Below are 20,042 nucleotides of genomic sequence, written 5' to 3'. Positions count from 1 at the left end.
TGAGTTTCCTTATTCATTTATTATTATTAGTTTTTGCAAAGAAAAGATAAATAAGATGAGATAAAAAGAGAGAGAGAGAGAGAAAAAGAAGTAAAATCATTGGTGCAGAAGTCTTCAATTTCCTTCTACACTCCAAAATCCATTCCTTTATTGCGATACCCTCGCATTCCTTTCTTATATTAATAATTAATATCGTATATACATATATATATATTTATAAAATATATTTTTTTTTATTTATTCGCGTTTTACGATTTATTACACATTTGATATAGTTTCGATTTTCTGATACATATCATGGCTGGACACGGCACTTGTGCCCTCGCCTGCACGCACAATACCTTCAAACATATTATGTAAGCAGTACCATTTCATGATCGTATTTCTCAAAGTACGATTCCAAGTGATGGCAGCCATGATTTTGGACCTTATTTTTTTTTAATTCATGAATTAATTCCTGGTAAGACTAGGGATAAAAAACAAACATAGTTCTCGTATTTGTTCATTAGTTACTATCATTATTTTATTTTTTTTATTTGTAATAATGTATATTTAATTTAGACACATTTAATTGTATTATTCATTTTGACTCTCATCTTAATGTGATTATTCTATATGCCAGAATTTTGAAGATTGTGAAAACACAAAGAAAAGGAAGGAAGAATGATCGAGCAACATGCGCAACTACTCTGAACAAATATACGAAAGTGATGTACTTAATGCTTAACAGTTAAAAGTTATTGTGTTGTGTTGTATCATTTCTTCTGCTTGTCTCTTAATTACACGAATTGGAGGTGAGACGATTTTTCTGGTTTTTTTTTGCGTGATAATTGGAATTGCGACAGGGCTTTTGTAGATAAGCCTTTTGATTTCATTGATTTCACTTGAAAAGTTGGTATGTTTTTGCATCATCATTTTTTCTCCCCAGATTATGTATATATATACATATATAATATTCTTTTTCGTAAACGATTGTAATATGAGAAATTGTTCCAGATGTCATTATGAAACGAGTTTTGTTAACAAAAAAAAAGAAACAAGTATTATATTATTATTTCAGATATATCTTTTATTTATTTTGACCTTCCTATCCAGAACTTCCTTTATTTTTATGGTAAAACATTATATCATTAAAATATACTTCTTCTAAGGCAGTGATTCTCAAACTTTTTGGTCCGCGACCCCCTTGTTGACATTAAGTTTCTGCGACCCCCTGAAGAATGGGTATGTATAGAAAAACAACCAAGATTGATGTGTCATTAATTTTATGCCACCACCCAAATATTTTACGCGACCCACACTTTGAGAATCACTGCTGTAGTGGAGTCGTCTGCTAAGTGCTGTTGAAATTGGAAAAAAAAGTGAATAGGATTTTTTTTAAAATCGCTGCTTCGTTGATATCCGACGTTTTCACGTTTTCCCTTAATTTTACGAAACTTTAATTGCATTTCATGATTGCGTAGGATGTTATGAAACAAAAGCGATAAGTTTCTATCGATACAAACAGAATAATTGGAGATGAATAACAATGTGTTCTCGAGCGACTGTTGCGGGATATTTTCTAAATTGAACAAATTATTAATAATTTTTAACCAAAGAAATGTGATCTTTTTAATTAGGTATTATTGATTAGGTGGAATTATTTAATGAAGAAAGCACAGAGAAAAACGCGAAAAAACATGCATATTGTGAAATTAGTTGTTAAACTTTAAAAAGAATATATTTGATTATTATATCTGATTGTTTGTATTCATTTATTTGTACAGCATATATTGTTAATTACATAGCTCTTGATTATTGACCAAACGGGGATGGAGCTATGATATTTGTGTGTTATTTATGTAACATATAATTAAATAAAGATAATGAAAATATAATGCATATTATATTTACTACAATGATTGATTATAGCAGAGATTGGCCGACCGACATGCAATGAACATCATTATTTCTATTGGTTCAATTATAAAATTTGGGTAAATCGATTCGTCGGGTGCTAAATAAAATATTTTTCATTAGCTTAAGTGAGAAGTTAATTATTTGGATTGAGAATTAAATTAAATTGCTTGATTTTTATAAATTATAGTAGATGTACTAACCAAACCACAATGCCGGTAGTAAGCTCATTGGAAAGGTTGTAGTTTTCTCTTTAATTTGCGCATTCGATTGTTTAATTAGCACGAGTGGTAATCGATTAATTTAAGAAAACGTGAAAGTATTGCAGAAAATTGAAAAAATAGTTAAATAAATGGTTATATTCACATATATTAGAAAATTTGAAGATACTGTTTTAAAGAATAATTCTTTGACGTTTGTTTGCTATAAAATACGTTAGTTTTGGTCAATTAATAAGTAAGTTTTTAAGCTTTAATTCGTTCTCGGTTTTCGCGAATCAAAACGCAAAATGATTATCGAAAATGCCAGTAAATTGGGATTTGCAATAAGAGACTAGGAGTGCAAGGAGGTATTTGAGCTCCTATTGCTTCCTGCATCTACTTCCTTGTATGGAACCCTTTCTTTGAACTTCACATTTCACTGCAGGCAATTACTAGTGGAACATGTCAACAACCATCAATCACTAAAGTTCTTTGGCTTCAGACACATACAACAGAAACTGCAGAAGTAGAATGCATTAATTGTTAATAGTCATAAAGTAAGTAGTAAGAATCATTGAAACAATTATTATTATTTTAGGTGGAGCTGATAGCAACATGCCTTTAATACAGCGGTTTCCAACGCCCACGCCTTCCCGAATTTTTTTTTCCGCGCCTCCCTTACCTTTTATTGTTTTAATAGATTAAATAATATAGACACGTTTTATTTATTTGAAGATATTATGGTATAAAAATTAACTTATTAAAAAATGTTGGCGGCTCCCAGGTTGGAAACCTCTAATATATAATTGATCTCAAGTTCCCCAGAAAGCATTGTTTACTAGCAGTTGTCATTTGCAAATAGTGGAAATCTAAACTGGCTAAACGTATTTTATATAACTATCAATATATATTTTCATTTATTTTATTCTCTGTATATTGTAGATCAACATTCATATTCAACATTCTTCTGGAAGCACTAATTTTAATCTCATTAATTAATGATCTTGATCTTAAATATAAGATCAAGATCATTAATGTCCAAAACTCTTCTGAGAGTTGGTGTATACGAAAATACAGGCCATTTTCGAAGACGCTATTTCCCCAACTCATTTGTTTTAACAAAGTATGTTAATCAATTACAACGACACCATTGCAGCTACAAATTAACATTTGCATTCATTTTAATACGTGTATATTCAAGATCAACATTAATTTATACAATTCTTCTGGGAGCTCAAGTTTACGAAAATAAAGGCCATTATCTAAGTCGTTGTTTTCCTACTTGTTCAGCAAATTGTATATGTATGTTTGGTTGCTTGCACTTTAGGCGCGTAATATCTTCTTCTTCCTTCCCCCTTCTTCATTTGGCTTCCGCATTACGCGCCAGAAAACCAGCCACTGTCTGTACATTCAAATCCAAAATAACTTATTCTTCGGATTTCTTCTTCCGCCCAAATAGTTAAGGTAACCAGCTTCTCCCAATAAACCAAAACTTCCTTCTTCAGCACAAATAATCAAAATAAAGATCTTCTTCTAACGCAACTAAAAAATAACTATTAAATCAAACTTAAACTAACTTCTATAAAATCTGTATATAGGAGAGATACGGCAAGACTGGTAAAAACAAGAAAGGTAACGGATCGAAGATAAATATATAACGAATTTCGAACCGGGGTCCCAGCGGTTCAGTACTCAGGTTCTTGGACAGATCTCGGAAGGGTATAAATTAGAAAGGTTAACACGTTAAAATTATATAGAGGCATTAGATGATTATAAAAAAAAAGTAAACGCCAGCTCGTGCTAATTAAACCATCAAATACATATATTAAAGAGAAACTACAACCTTTCAAATGAGCTAACTGCCTGTAGAAATTGGAAAAAGTGAATAGGATTTACTTAAAAATCGCTTTATTGGAAAAAAAAGATTTTCGTTCATAACTCGAAAAGTTTCCGTGAATTTCTCGACAACCCCTTAAGATAATTACATAATCGATAACTCGTATGAAAGCTGAATAACTCACCTCTCCAACAAGCCTCTTTGGCTTGTCGCGTGGCATCTTTGTGCTGTCGCGGAGAATGCCTGCTAAGAAATTGGAAAAAAAGTGAATAGGATTTACTTAAAAACCGATTTTCGTTAATAACTCAAAAACCAATAAACTTTTGTTGCATTTCATAATTGTGTAAGATGGGCGCCACCCTTATGCAACTGTTTATGAAACAATAGTTATGTACTGTTTATTGCGTAACAGGGTATATATGATTTTTGCGTTTTTTTTTCAGTTTTTCTTGAATTTCTCTGCAACCCCCCATGATCGACCACACATTTGAAAGCTGAATGCCTCACCTTTCCAACAAGCCTATTGGCTGTCGCGGAGTCGCCTGCTAAGAGCTGCAGAAATTGAAAAAAAAACAGAGAAACGTTTTTTTTTCGTATTTTCAGTTTTTCTTGAGTATCTCATTTTATGTAACAAAAGTTACTTAACGTTCTACACGTAGCAAAGGAACGTCGTTTTTTTTACAGTTTTTCGTGAATTTTTCAACACCTTCAAGATAATTACATTATCGACCACACCATTTAAAGCTGAATACCTCAACTTTCCAACCAAACTATTGCCATATTCGTGCTGTAGTGCAGTAATTCTCAATATTTTTGGTCCGCGACATAAAAAGTTTCTGTTATTATTTTTTTGCGACCCCCCCCACACTTTCAGAATCACTGATTTAGATGGATAATATTTTTTAGCAAATATTTCTGTTTAACTGTTTGATCTCTAAATTTCTAGACAACTGAATCAGACAGCTACAGCTACTAAATGAACATGGGATGGTATGGTCTATCAAGATTGATCTTTTGGCATACCAAAGAAATTAAATGATAATTCTTCTTTCCTGGACATTTTCTAGAAAATTGCCCCACTAGGCATGTTTAAAAGGTGGGATAATACTACATTTATATTTAACTATGCTTTTGATTACAACATAAAATGAAAAATGCCTTAAAAAAATTGATATTACATAAATTTTCCATTAATTTTATATTACGAAAAATTGTTTGATTTATACTTACACTAATTTTAGAACTTTTGGTATATTGTATTCTAAATTAACTTGAATTCTTATGAATTAAGTTGATAGGACAAGTTTAATTTAAAATCAATACTTGGTATACATGTGACTTGTTCAACTGGTTGCATATGAGGCAACGTTCATGTATTGATTAACCATTTGTAAAGTGTATGGGAGTGGAGTGAATAACTCACAATATTTTTTTTCATAAAGACAGAAGCCTTTAATTGAGATTAGTTAATCAATAACGATAATAAGATAATTGTCTTAACTGAAAAGATTATTCAATTAATCGTAGTCGTGACATGCTTATGGTAAGCACGCTAAAGTTAAGATTATAATTACAACTAATCTCCGCTTTAGTAATTGCTGAAGATAGTTTTTAAATTTGTTTCAGTCTATACCACTCTTTGATTAGAGCCGAAGGAACCTCAATCCTTATAATTGTGTCCTTGATGATTCACTCATATTATTATAATATGATCCTTAATTTACTGTGAATCGTCGTAAATTAAACAATAACATATATCCCGCCACGAAAATTACAATTAGCAGCAAAAAAATAATATTCCAATTGATTTGGTAAGTATGAAACCAGCAAATATTTATACTTGTAAGAAACGGTACTTTAATGTTCTTGGAATTATTTAGAAAAATCATGTTGGAATAATCTACCTAACTACGAAACTTACCTTTAACTGTTTTTTAAAAGAAAGATTTTTTTTTTGATAAGTATGATGACACTAAACATCTATACTTGAAAGGACTGTACTTTACGAACATTTCATATTATTGGAATTAGTAATCTCGGGATAATTGAAATTTATCAAATCTGATGTTTTTAAACAAATACTACAATATTGTTCAAATGATTTTAGTATACTTGAACAGTATTTGGAAGGTCATCACTTCAAGACTTTTTATGTATTCCATTTAAGACTAACGTTTTTGGTAATAATTGTATTAAATTAATGTTATTTGTAACATTGTTAAAGCAAATATTTGCCTATATCTACAATTAATTATAAAATGAGTGAATATGAGTAACAATAACTGCTGAATGAGATGTATGATTATAAAGAATATTTAGAAGCTAATGGAATTTCTTTAGATCTGCAGGCAAGGGACAAACAAAATTTTCAACTACCTTTTTTCTGTTAAATACCTGAAAAAAGGTAAATTTACCTGCGTCTGGAAGCACTGTGTCTGGATAAAATAATTGTAAGAATGAGTAGTTTGGGCCATTGAAATATTCTTTCCAAACTGCATAATTTACTTGAAAATTTATTATCTGTTGAAATTGTGGAGCGTTAAATGAATATTCTAAATCATATATTTGGTTTGTTAAATACAAAACACAGTACATGACAGATACTTAATGATATATGTATGTTTTTATATATATATATATATTTTATATATATATATAAATGTATAAAAATAAAAGTCAAGGGAAAAGTTCGAAAGAATAAGGAACAAAATAAAAATAAAAAACAATTGGAACACAATAAATAATTGGGAATTGGTTCTACAAACCAATTATCCAGTTATTATACAACAAGTATTGCACTAAAAAATATAACATAATAATCATATGCTTAAAATATACTATATAAGTCAAAATAATAATAATAATATGGGTGGAGGAAAACTGCTTTAAGCCATTACACCGATGAACACTGAGGCATTTTTTTTTGCTCTCGCACGAAAATAAAAATAATTCATAATAGTTAAACATTAATTAACAACTCGAATGAGACAAAAATATATATAAAAATGAATTTTGGAGTATGAGAGAGAATGAAAGAAAAAATAATAATAAGTACGGACATTATCCAATAACATTGCCATGAAAAAAAAATATCAACATCATTTCAAATTATTTCCGTTTCATCGTAATTTTTGTTTTCTTGGTTTCCTTGTTCTTGCAAAAATTGGTACATATTCTTACTAGTAAAAAAAAACTTCAGAAGGTCACTTTTTTAAAACTAATCTACACGAAACTTAAAATTTTCAAAGTGAACATTGGAACAATGCAAATTGTCGTTTAAATTTATATCATTTTATATCTTTGTTTTGTTTTTGTTGTTCTGTTAAGTTTTCTTTATTTATCTTTTTTTTGTTAGAGTAAATATTGAATCTCTTCATTGATGAGTCCTAAATATCTCAAAAATATATTTTAGCTTGAAGAGGTTTAATATTCGTTTCATTCGCAGTCTGCTCCCCGCATTCGATAGTAAACTGTACAATTTGAAATAAGAAAATTTGAAAAATAAAGATGGGCATATCCATGACTAGATTCGCTGAATTAGATTACAACTAATATATCAAATAAGAAACTTAAATGGGATTTTTATATTTGTGTTATGCGCGTTCGTCGAATGCTGGGAACGTTCTTAAATATATATATAATATATGTATTAAATATATAATCTACAAGAAGTTATTAAAATATATCTTCGGATATCTATGGTATATATACCTTTTACAAATATGGCTAATATACTAAAATATATTATAAAACGTTAGTTGGGAGGAAATGTGGGTATTATAAGAGGCATGTGTCCATTGAGGCCAGTGTTGAAGGAGTGGTCGAAGTACATACCCAGCTTATGCACACTGGCTGATGCGTTTGTTATGTCAGGTACAGCGGGTGCCGCAGGTAGGGCCAGGTTGGTGTGCATGAAGTGCGGATCTTCCGCAGCAACAGGTGCCGTATCCTTGGTCTTCTTCTCGACGTGCTCCTTGCTCGAATGCAGGATCATCTGGTAACGGTGCTCGAACTTAAGTTCGCAATGCTCACAGGGGAACTCGTTCTTCTTAGAGTGCATCCAGTAGTTGTGCAGTATTAGGTTACTCTCGCTGTTGAATCGGTGGATGCTCTTGCCTTTGCACTTGAAGCAATAGTACAGCTTTTTGGAGGCTTTCGATTTGATCGTAGGCTTCTTGGTATTACCGTTGGAGATTCTCTTCGGCAACATCTGTTTGCGCGACCGACGAGCTTCCTGATTGAGAGTCGAATGGCCGGTCATGTGACCGATCACGGCCACCTGACTAGTGAAGGTCATACTGCAGTATTTACACTGGTACCTATGTCTAGGGTTGACATTTTCTTTTTGTTTTTTAGCGGGAGATGTGGTGCTGGATTTGTGTGTCAGCTGATGCGTTTCCAATGAACCGTCGTCCTCGAACTCGCATCCACAAGTCTGGCAGACGAAGAGCGGAAGTTCCATTTCCCCGGTTTCTTCGTCTGGAGTGCAGCTACCTACATCCCCCGCTTCAAGAAAATCCGACTGGACCCTGTGACTTAGACGACTCATGTCCTCTGCACCGCAACTACTATCACAGTCCGGATCAGATCCATCGCTGGCCTCCATGTAGTTGAAGAGGCGCGCCGCCCCGTGTTGCTTTGGTATGTGCGGCTTCCACTGCTTCGATTCCACCGGCTGCAGAAGCCGATTTCCCTGAAGCAGCGCGGCTGCTGCTGTTATATCGGAATTTTTTAAGGGCGGCTGACTTTGCCTAACAATATTCCAACATTGTTCAATCTCCATCTAACTTAAACATCAACTTGAACTTACCCAAAGTTTATACCTGAACTCGTCACGGCTGTATTTGCGAAGCTCGTGTTCCTCAGCACGTTGCTCGCAGCGGACGACGTCCTATTGTTCCTTTGCTCCAAAGGGCTGAAACACAAGAAAATATATTTAGTTACAAATTTGTCCTAGGTGTAGTTTTAATGACTCACTGCTGCTCCTGCTGATGAGCCGTTAGCTGTTGTTGATCGTCTGCAAGGAACGTGCATTTGCTACAGGCACGTTTGTTGTGCACCTTCAACACGTGCGTGGCCAAGCGCTCTGATCTCGCGGCTTTGTAGTCACACAAACCGCATACGAATGGCTTCAGGTGTGTATTCATGTGCCTTTTCAGACACCAGTTATCGACACCTGACCAAGAGCAGTAGCAGCAACTGAAACGCTTCTCTCCCTTCTTCTTCGAACCAACTTTGGAGCTCTTAGGTTTCATTTCAACATTATTGCGGTTGTTCGGTAGAGTTCGCGATATGTTGTTGAACCCATTTGGAATTGTGATCGCATTGTTGATGCAATTATTTATGTTCGCTTCGGGCTGCTCTTCGGTTGTGTTATTGTTATACTTCTGATAGTAAGACATTCCGGAAGCGTTCTTCGGTGGGTGACGACGTATCCTGTTAAGATCGTAGACGTGTTCGCGGTGCATCCGAAGGAAGTGCTTTTTCACGTGATCTGCTCGGTTGAACTGTTTCTGGCAAACATAACATTGGAAAGGCTTCTCCTCTCTGTGGATGTTCTCGTGCCTAGTGAACAAGTCTCGTCTATCAGTGGCGTACGGGCAGTAGCTACAGCTATACCGTTTGCTACCAGAGGCGTTGGGAGTTTCCTGCTGATTTGTTATGGTTTGCTGCACCTGTCGGTTAGCGTTAATATTCTGAAAGTCATCTATGTTCGCCGCTGGCGGTTTCGAACAGCTGCTCTCTAATCTAGTTTTCAGTCTTTGCAGGAACCGTGTGACTTCTTGAAGGACAGGATTGTTCTTGAGAAGCGCGTCCGTGGCCTCCTCGGTGTTGATGTTGTGTTGTCGGGTAAGATGCATGCGGACGCATCTGGCCCACGCGCTCTCGTAGGGGCATTGCGGACACTGGAAGACCCTCAGGTTGGAGTGCGTGCCAAGCCAGTGTTCTGCTACTCGGGGAAGGTAACCGACACAGTCGCATTCCGCGCATCGGAACAGCTTCTGTGCCGGATTGTAACTAGCTATTTTCGATTGCGTCCAGGGGATGTTGTCCTCGCTTATTATCCATTTGTCCTCGAAGTTTGGATTGGGCTTGTGCTGCTGGAAGGGCGAAGGGAAACCGTTCTGCATGAGTGCGGCTAGTCCGAATGCAGTCAGATGTTCCTCGGGCTTCAGGATCGGCGTGTCTACGTCGTAATCGATTGGCGTGAGACCCCGATCTTGGGCCGCCTGGTGATTCCGATCGGTTTGCGGGAGGTCGGGCAAGCCATCTTCACCGTACAGCTTCCTGGTGATCTCCTTGAACATGTCCTCGTAACAGTCTATAGCGTTGCCCGACATCGTAGGCATTGCCACTTCCATTTTCGGAATGGGACTTCGGACGGGTCGCTAATTCCTAATTCCGTATGATCTGTAAACGAGGATGCATCGTTTAATCGGGGTTGCGGGGTCGGAGGGCGTCAAGCGTTACGTGTCGTACGTGTTGCATAACCTGTGGTAGTAGCAGCGTACCATTTAATAATTGCGGGGTGGCAAGCATAAAAAAATGCTCCCGCATACACACACACAGACACACATGAACATTCACACATGCACACACATACGGTTGGTCGGTGGAAAATGGCCAGCATTAAGTCATCCGGTTTAATGATCGGCGGGCCATTTTTGTTTTGCCCTTTGCCAGGGGGCTGTTTTTCACTCGATAATGCATAGAGGGCTGCTGGTCCGCGTGGGCCATGCACTGCGAAAGCAGCTCGCGAGTGGAAATGGGAAAGCACGGATAGAATATATATATATATAAAAAAGAAAAAACGAGCAAGAAAAATGTCTGCACTCACCATTTTAATTTGTTTAAATCCACCGCCGTCCGATCAGCGCATTCCGCAGGGGTTGGTTTTTTCCGTTTTAAGTCCCTTCACAATCACAGCATTCTACGAGTGATACCTGCACAGACCAAGTGTATGAGATATCTGACCCACCCTATACTGCAGCACCCGCCGCCCGGGGCAGCCACCCCTCCCTGTCCCTCCGCACAACCCCCACCAACCCACACACAAGGGATGGGACATAAGCGTTCGTCATGCTTTCTTCAACCCCTAATGATTTTCAATGGACACATCTCCGCAACGAACAACAACAAATTATTTACACAACACACTCACAATAACAATAACTAAAATTTTATATATTCGAACTACCATTTAAGTTTGTTTTTATTTTTTTAATTACTAAATTTTACTTTTCATTTATTATTAATCTTTTATTTTTTTTAAATTTTATTATTTCCCGCTGCACCGCAAAGCACCGACGCAACCTTCTCCATTTTCTTAACGTCGCTTCCGTTTGTTTACAATTAGTATAATACGTTTTATTTTGAATGTCCTTTTCCTCTTTCTCTCTCTCTCTCTCTCTTCAGACTTGCGAGGATTTTTTTACTGTCTGCCTGGTTTTATATTTTATTTCTGTGCTTCGGTCTTGCCGGCTTTCGGGATGTGGAATATATTGTAAATTTTCGGAACCCCCCTAAAGGGTACGCTGGTGAGGGCGGCTCAGATAAAAGCGATCTGCAGGGTAATGTCTAGTGTGGGGGCGCAAGGAAGAGGGGTTGAGGTGGCCAACGGGGGTTGCCAAGCAACCAGAACATAGGGGGGTGAGTTCAACCGATGTCATGCTCTCTATGTCATATTCGACTAATTAAAAGTAACAGATAAAATGGAACCGTTCGCGTTTTCTCCTCTTGTTTCACTTCTTTTATATATCTTAACTTACGTTTATCGACCTATTGATGTTTCGGCAGTAATAACTGCACTGTTTTTTCTCTAACTTTTCGTCATAGAGAACTTCGCAAGTCTAACATTTAAATATCTATATGGAACGATGTTTACTTCTAGACTGAGGGAGCCGCTTTCCTAGACGATTCACGAGTCCCGATGGAGTCGCGCTCCCAGAACGGGAAAACTAATAGTTTTTGTACTCGTGAATTAGTAAGGATCACATTAAGTTATTACATTTGTCTACACAATAAGCCTAATACACAAATCTTTTCTACTTTATTCATGGTCATATTGATCATATTATGCTTTATTTTCAAGATTAACAACAATCATTGTCATTATCATTCAACCTTCTCTGATAATTGGTTTGGACAATATTCCTATTTCATACATATAATCTTTTATAATTTCCACTTAAACTAATTGGTTTACATGGATTTATATAATATTATTATTTCATAAGTATCTTCTACTTATTCCAATTGAACAATCAATAAACATACTTTGTCTGTTCTTCACTTTGATCATATTATTTAGAAATCTTACAAGTGAAAAAAATTAATAACGTCAATGAAATGTCTTACATAATTGATTTTTCCAACATTAATTGACAATATATAAACAATTTCCAATGTTATTTAATGTTCTATTGTAAACATACAAACATATACACAATGGTTGTATTCATTTCGTTTTTGGTATAATATTAATCTGCTTTTATATAAAATATTTGTCTTAAGGTAAAATACATTAAAAAATAAGAAATGTGTACAGAAAGATGAAATTAAGTTTATTTTTGGACAAATACAAATGTACAAAAATAAACATGTAATTGCTTCGATATTGCATTTAGTTTATTTATATATTTATTATATATAACTCATAAAGTCGACGTTTTATCTATTTACTTTTTATTTAGCTGACGGCGTGACGCGTTTCATCAAATTGATTTCCCGAAGTTAAAGGCACACGATCGATGGACGCCCACATCCCAAACTAGGGTATAAACAATGCTCAGAACATGCATTTGCTGTGCAATTGATTATTAAAGTTCTACATAATTAAAGCCCACTTTAAGCAAATTACCTAGAAGATTATAAATGAAAAAAAAAATGAAATAACTACAGTTAATTAATTACATTTTCTTATTTGGAAGACAATATTTAAAAACACAATGTATCTTGTATCTTCGTGGAATAGAAATTTGTAACAGTAAATTGAAATTTCGCGGAAAATATTGAACGGTTCACAAAACTTGTCTTGAAAGCTCTTGAACGTTGCAGAACTTCATCCGCTGATCATGCATAACAATTGAAGTGGGGCGTCTCTAAAATTAAAGTGCATAATAAAATAATCCGGCTGGTATTTCCATAGTTTGCGTGTATCTATTTAAATATAGAAGGGATAGTTGCTTGTGTAACAGGCGCAGAACAATGATTTTCGTGTCTGCATTTACATTTATTGCTGCATTTTCAGCGGAATATTTTCATTGAGAATTTATGAAAATGATATAAATCATTAACATTGTATATTTTTTCTTCTCATATTTAAAATATTACATAATTTATGATACAAAATAAAATCATAGAAATATTCAATATGTGTTAAAAAAACAGTATTTTCTTTACCATTTTAGATTCAACTCGTTAAGTGAGATTTTTTAATGAAAAAATACCATTTCGACATTTCATATAATACCTAGTTGTTTCATGAAAACAGATTTTTGCTAGTAAATTTGTATAACATTTGTATTATATAATACTATAGTTATCCTTATCTTATTATTTTAAATATCATCATTGTATAATCAACTAATTATGTACAAAATATAGAAGATTATAAATTTTATTTATAATCTTCAATTATTTTTCAATTATTCAACGGAAATATTTCATACACACATAATAGTCCCATGTTATATAAAGTAGAGAATAACGAATTATACTTGAACAGCTTGTATTTTTTTGCTGATCGAAATATTTTGTTTCGTTTATTAATCATGTTTGATATTTGTTATTGATTAGTTGGTGAAAATAGAATAATACTCTTCGAATCTTCAATTATCTGTTGTTGTTTGTTTGCACGGAGATGATAAAAAAAATGATAAACTCAATTATATCATAGAAATGTATTAGAGAAACAAATATGATATTTATCGTTATTCATTATGTTCTGATAAAAAAATTGAAATACTCCATTATTTTTGTTCTTTAATTAATTTCGTTTAAATTAACTGACAATAAAATACATTCATTTACATGTTAAAAATAAATTTTCATTATATAAAATAATTATAAATACACAGAGTCATTAGTAAAGCAAATAAATGTATATAAACATTCAATACAAATGTGTATAAGTAATAATGCTAGATTATTGAGTGAATTTACGAATAAATTTAATATTTATAGGGAATCACATGGGACTGAAATAAATGTGTTTCCGTGACAGTGTCGGAAACGTTATTATTTTCTCCCAGTTTTTATTCAATATTTTATTTACAAAAAAACACATTTTTTTATATATTATGTATCAATAAGAAAAGTTGGACAAATCAAGAAGAAAGTTTTGACAAATATTTTTTTTGCTGAAAAAGTAATTTTATTTACTAATTGAAAATCAATATTTTTTGATAAACCTTTACCTTCTTAAATTTTAAATTATTTTATATAGTAGAAATGTAAGAAATGTTATTAGAAAAGTAACAAATGTAAATATTTGGTTTCATATTATGGTTATATGTCATACATATTTAAATTTTTGTATAGTGGGACATTATTTTTTACATGGTTAAAAGTAACTTGTTATTTTTTTTTATATGAATTACGGTGGAAGCTTTGAAATGATACAAGTATGTTACAACTTACTAGAATATACTGCAGAGATTTGTGGATGAAGTTTAATATTTATAGAAAATCGCATGGGACAAAAATAAATGCATTTACCTGCTCTTGTCGGAAACGTTATTGTTCTCGCTCTTTTTTTGGGACTCTTTCTTCTAGCAAAGACGTATTAATGTTGACGACGAACCACCCACTATAAGGGGTACTGGATCGTTGACAGACGCACGTAGGGTTCCGACCCGATCCTCCGCTCCGTTCCAACCCTCCCCCACAACTGCAGCTAAAGAAAATAAATCACAGCCTGTTCGTAGTATAGAGTTGCGTTCGTTGCGTTCAATTTTATTTTATTTCATTCGACCCTTCGTCCTTTCGTTTTGAATTAATTAAAAGCAAATGTCGGACTGCATGCGCAATTCTCGTATAAGCGATACCATCCGGAGATCAGAACGAGCTAAGCCGAGATCATCCGAAATGAAACCGACTTAAACCGATTTTCACCGATCCACCGTTTACCTGAGATTTTTAACATCCAATAGGAAACAGTTTTATCTTTATTAAGGTAAATACTAAAGTATTTGATTCGTGGTAATTTATGACCGCAAAAGTTATTTTAATGAATGGTAATTTTAGCTCGAACTGAAACAAACAACCATGATAATAATACTAACGTGATTTAAATTTGAAGAGTGAACGTACTCAATTATGGATGCTGGAATCCGGCGAGGTGAGGTAAAGTTTGTTGTATAAATTAATTAGCGGATCGCACGCGCTTTACCTGGATTAATAATTTCGGAACACAATTTATGAACAACGTGCATTCGAATAAACACGGTATTTCATTAAAAAACTTTAAATTAGAACACCAGCTTAATTGAAACTATTTATATGCTGGTTCATATCAATTAGTTCATAAAATACATATATTTATTCCATTTACTCATGAAATTCGAATATATATATAAATTATTTATCAAAATATTTAAATTTTAGTTTTTTTTTGCAATGAAAAAACACTTCACTTTAGTTTTCAGAATTTCCATACTGAAGCTGATGAATAAGAAGACATCTGTAAAGAAGACAACTAAATTCCTTATAATGTTCAAAATTTCTATGCTTGAGTATAAGAAGATATCAATGAATTCATTCAATTACAACTGGATTTTCCAATTCAATTATTCAATTAAGTTCAATATAACTTTCAATATTAAACATTCAATTCAATTTCAGTTCAAAATAGATTTTTCAATTCAACCATTCAATTTAATTCTATATAATTTTTAACATTTCCATATTGAAGTACACGAAAAAGAAGATATCAATCGGAGCCAAAATGGAATTTCTAATTTAACTCAGTTAAGTTCGATATATACTTTTCAGAATTTCCTTCCTGAAGCATCTGAACAAGGAGAAGGTATCTATGAACTACTTCAATCGCAGTTCCAACTGGATCATTCAACAATACTTAAGTTTAGTACATCAGTGAAGACAACTAAAATCCAAGAAAGGTCAGGAAAAATATGTTGATTTAAAGAAAAGATACAAAAAAAATAGAGTAACACCTCGTTTAGCGCGATATAACCACAGCTAAACGAAATAGCGTTAATCGATTAAACAATAACATATTTCAATTTAGAATTTCGAGTTTTATTGAATCAGCGTTAATCGAGAAAACGCTAAAAGAGGTTTATATAGTAAGATGAAGCAAAATTTAGTCTGAAATTATAATTGATTTTTTTTCATATCTAATTAGTAATCATGTATATACTAATTAAAATCGTTATGATATAATTACAAAATTTGACAATAAATTACCTTGTTATAATGCACATACATTAGTTGTTTCGTTATTTTTTTCAGTATTTATAGTGTAGTTAAATGTATATTAAATAAAGCTATTCCCAAAATTTTTATAGGTTATAAACTTTTCAATAAAATTATTCTTTCAATAAAAAACCAGATTTTCGAATAGTCGTAAAATTCAATATTATATATCGTATACCATTAATTCGCGCCATAAAATGACTTTCGATATTGCAAATATATTTTGTATAATTTTTTTTGTCCTTAACGGATAAAAATTTATTCAAAATAATATTATTCACACATTTTAGTCACCCTTTTTGAAGCTGAAAATGATTCATTTTAAATCATATTTTTCTATAGAGTAATATGATTTATTGCAACAATAAAATTATAGAAAAAGTATTTTTAATTAGATTTTTTTTTTAATTTGCTGAGAATTTTAAGAGAATAATAAAAACTATTTCACTTTTAATGTATATTATTAAGTGTAAAGCTTGACGAATGAGTAGTTAAAAGTTAGGTAATTGCTTCAATAAGTCTAAGTGATTGGATCATTCTAAAATCAATGCGTTTTAGCATTATGTTTTATGTATTCTAGAAAATGCAGTTCCTGTTGAGTTCAGAGCCACGGTGTCCTCTTGGGGACATCATTTATATATTGATCAGGATAAAGAAGGATAACAATAATTATATAATATATTATGTTGATCGTATTAAATTTGTGCAATTTAGAAAATGCATTTTCAGCTGCGTGCACGGTCAAAGTCGTTTGTCCTTAGGGATAAATGTCATTACTTGCATATTTTTTAAGAAAAAAAATATAGAAACAATTATAACATAAAATAATATGATTAAAGCAATGTTATGAAATATTCAATGACTTGTCAATTATTTTGGAAGGATTAATTAAAATAAGTAATTAAAAACGATCAAAGTATCAAATTGAATGAGTTTTATATAATTTGTAAAATACATTTTCAGGGTCATTTCTCCTTGAAATTACTTATTTTTCATATTTTCTTGGAAAAAGGACAACAATAATTATATAATATATTGATTATATTAAAGTTGGAAAAAATACGAAACTTTTTAATTAGTTTCAAAGGATTCATTAAAATATCTAATTAAAAACGATCAAAGTATCAAATTTAATGAGTTTAATATAATTTAGGGAAATGTATTTTCTGCTGCATACAAAGTCAAGGTCGTTTCTCCTTTGGGATAAATATAATTACTTGCATTTTTCAGTGAAAAATGACAACAGTATGTACATAATATGTTGTATCTTTTTGAAATGATTTGTTCTTCATATTTATCAGGAGAAAGGACAATAATAATTATATAATATATTGATTATATTAAAGATGGAAAAAATAAGAAACTATTTAATTAAAAACGATCAAAGTATTAAATTTAATAAGTTTTATATAGTTTGGAAAATGCATATTCAACTGCATACAAAGTCAAGGTCGTTTCTCCTTTGGGATAAATATAATTACTTGCATTTTTTCAGGGAAAAACGACAACATTATTACATAATATGTTGTATCTTTTTGAAATTATTTATTTTTCATATTTACCAGGACAAAGGACAACAATAATTATATAATATATTGATTATATTAAAGTTGGAAAAAATACGAAACTTTTTAATTAGTTCACTATTTTCAAAGGATTCATTAAAATATCTAATTAAAAACGATCAAAGTATCAAATTTAATGAGTTTTATATAAATTAGGGAAATGCATATTCAGCTGCATACAAGGTCAAGTTTGTTTCTCCTTTGGGATAAATATAATTACTTGCATTTTTTCAAGGAAAAAGGACAACATTAAGTACATAATATGTTATATCTTTTTGAAATTATTTATTTTTCATATTTACCAGGACAAAAGACAACAATAATTATATAATATATTGATTATATTAAAGTTGGAAAAAATATGGAAACTTTTTAATTAGATCATTATTTTCAAAGGATTCATTCAAATATCTAATTAAAAACGATCAAAGTATCAAATTTAATGAGTTTTATATAAATTAGGGAAATGCATATTCAGCTGCATTCAAGGTCAAGGTCGTTTCTCCTTTGGGATAAATATAATTAATTGCATTTTTTTAGAAAAAAAAAGACTACATTAAGTACATAATATGTTGTATCTTTTTGAAATTATTTATTTTTTATATTTACCAGGAAAAAGGACAACAATAATTATATAATATATTGATTATATTGAAGTTGGAAAAAATAAGAAACTTTTTAATTAGTTCATTATTTTCAAAGGATTAATTAATATATCTAATTAAAAACGATCAAAGTGTCAAATTTAATAAGTTTTATATATATTTGAAAAATGCATATTCAGCTGCATACAAAGTCAAGGTCGTTTCTCCTTTGAGATAAATATAATTACTTGCATTTTTTCAGGGAAAAAGGACAACATTATGTACATAATACGTTGTATCCTTTTGAAATTATTTATTTTTCATATTTACCAGGACAAAGGACAACAATAATTATATAATATATTGATTATATTAAAATTGGAAAAAATACAAAACTTTTTAATTAGTTCACTATTTTCAAAGGATTCATTAAAATATCTAATTAAAAACGATCAAAGTATCAAATTTAATGAGTTTTATATAAATTAGGGAAATGCATATTCAGCTGCATACAAGGTCAAGTTCGTTTCTCCTTTGGGATAAATATAATTACTTGCATTTTTTCAGGGAAAAAGGACAACATTAAGTACATAATACATTGTATCTTTTTGAAATTATTTATTTTTCATATTTACCAGGAAAAAGGACAACAATAATTATATAATATATTGATTATATTAAAGTTGGAAAAAAATACGAAACTTATTAATTAGTTCATTATTTTCAAAGGATTAATTCAAATATCTAATTAAAAACGATCAAAGTATCAAGTTTTATATAATTTGGGGAAATGCATATTCAGCTGCATACAAAGTCAAGGTCGTCTCTCCTTTGGGATATATATAATTACTTGCATTTTTTTCAGAAAAAAAGCACAACATTAAGTACATAATATGTTGTATCTTTTTGAAATTATTTATTTTTCATAATTACCAGGACAAAGGACAACAATAATTACATAATATATTGATTATATTAAAGTTGGAAAAAATAAAGAAACTTTTTAATTAGTTCATTATTTTCAAAGGATTCATTAAAATATCTAATTAAAAACGATCAAAGTATCGAATTTATTGAGTTTTATATAAATTAGGGAAATGCATATTCAGCTGCATACAAGGTCAAGTTCGTTTCTCCTTTGGAATAAATATAATTACTTGAATTTTTTCAGGGAAAAACGACAACATTAAGTACATAATACGTTGTATCTTTTTGAAATTATTTATTTTTCATATTTATCAGGAAAAAGGATAACAATAATTATATAATATATTGATTATATTGAAGTTGGAAAAAATAAGAAACTTTTTAATTAGTTCATTATTTTCAATGGATTAATTAATATATCTAATTAAAAACGATCAAAGTATCAAATTTAATAAGTTTTATATATATTTGAAAAATGCATATTCAGCTGCATACAAAGTCAAGGTCGTTTCTCCTTTGGGATATATATAATTACTTGCATTTTTTTCAGAAAAAAAGCACAACATTAAGTACATAATATGTTGTATCTTTTTGA

The 20,042-nt window shown here is 31.6% G+C and overlaps 1 protein-coding gene across 5 annotated transcripts in view; it reads right to left on the bottom strand.

Moving 5' to 3' along the window:
• Positions 1–7,228: 7,228 nt before the first annotated feature.
• The window catches only part of LOC108567731 (zinc finger protein 84-like), a 58,258-nt gene continuing 45,444 nt past the window's right edge, over positions 7,229–20,042 (bottom strand). For 4 of the 5 annotated variants that reach the window (XM_017928342.1, XM_017928343.1, XM_017928346.1 and 1 more), the window contains 4 exons: positions 10,772–10,877; positions 8,911–10,344; positions 8,744–8,848; positions 7,229–8,684 (listed from right to left, as the gene is read on the bottom strand). In XM_017928342.1, coding sequence (XP_017783831.1) covers positions 7,688–8,684; positions 8,744–8,848; positions 8,911–10,295 — 2,487 coding nt within the window. In that variant the 5' untranslated portion in view covers positions 10,296–10,344; positions 10,772–10,877 and the 3' untranslated portion in view covers positions 7,229–7,687. Of the gene's footprint in view, positions 8,685–8,743; positions 8,849–8,910; positions 10,345–10,771; positions 10,878–14,652; positions 14,707–20,042 lie in introns of those variants that run through there. The other variant, XM_017928344.1, reaches the window with a different exon arrangement.

The sequence above is a fragment of the Nicrophorus vespilloides genome, unplaced genomic scaffold (assembly GCF_001412225.1).
Source record: "Nicrophorus vespilloides isolate i.1.1-1 unplaced genomic scaffold, Nicve_v1.0, whole genome shotgun sequence".
Classification (NCBI taxonomy): domain Eukaryota; kingdom Metazoa; phylum Arthropoda; class Insecta; order Coleoptera; family Silphidae; genus Nicrophorus; species Nicrophorus vespilloides.
Note: the sequence above shows the minus strand (reverse complement) of the source record. Positions and strands in the feature narration are given on the sequence as shown.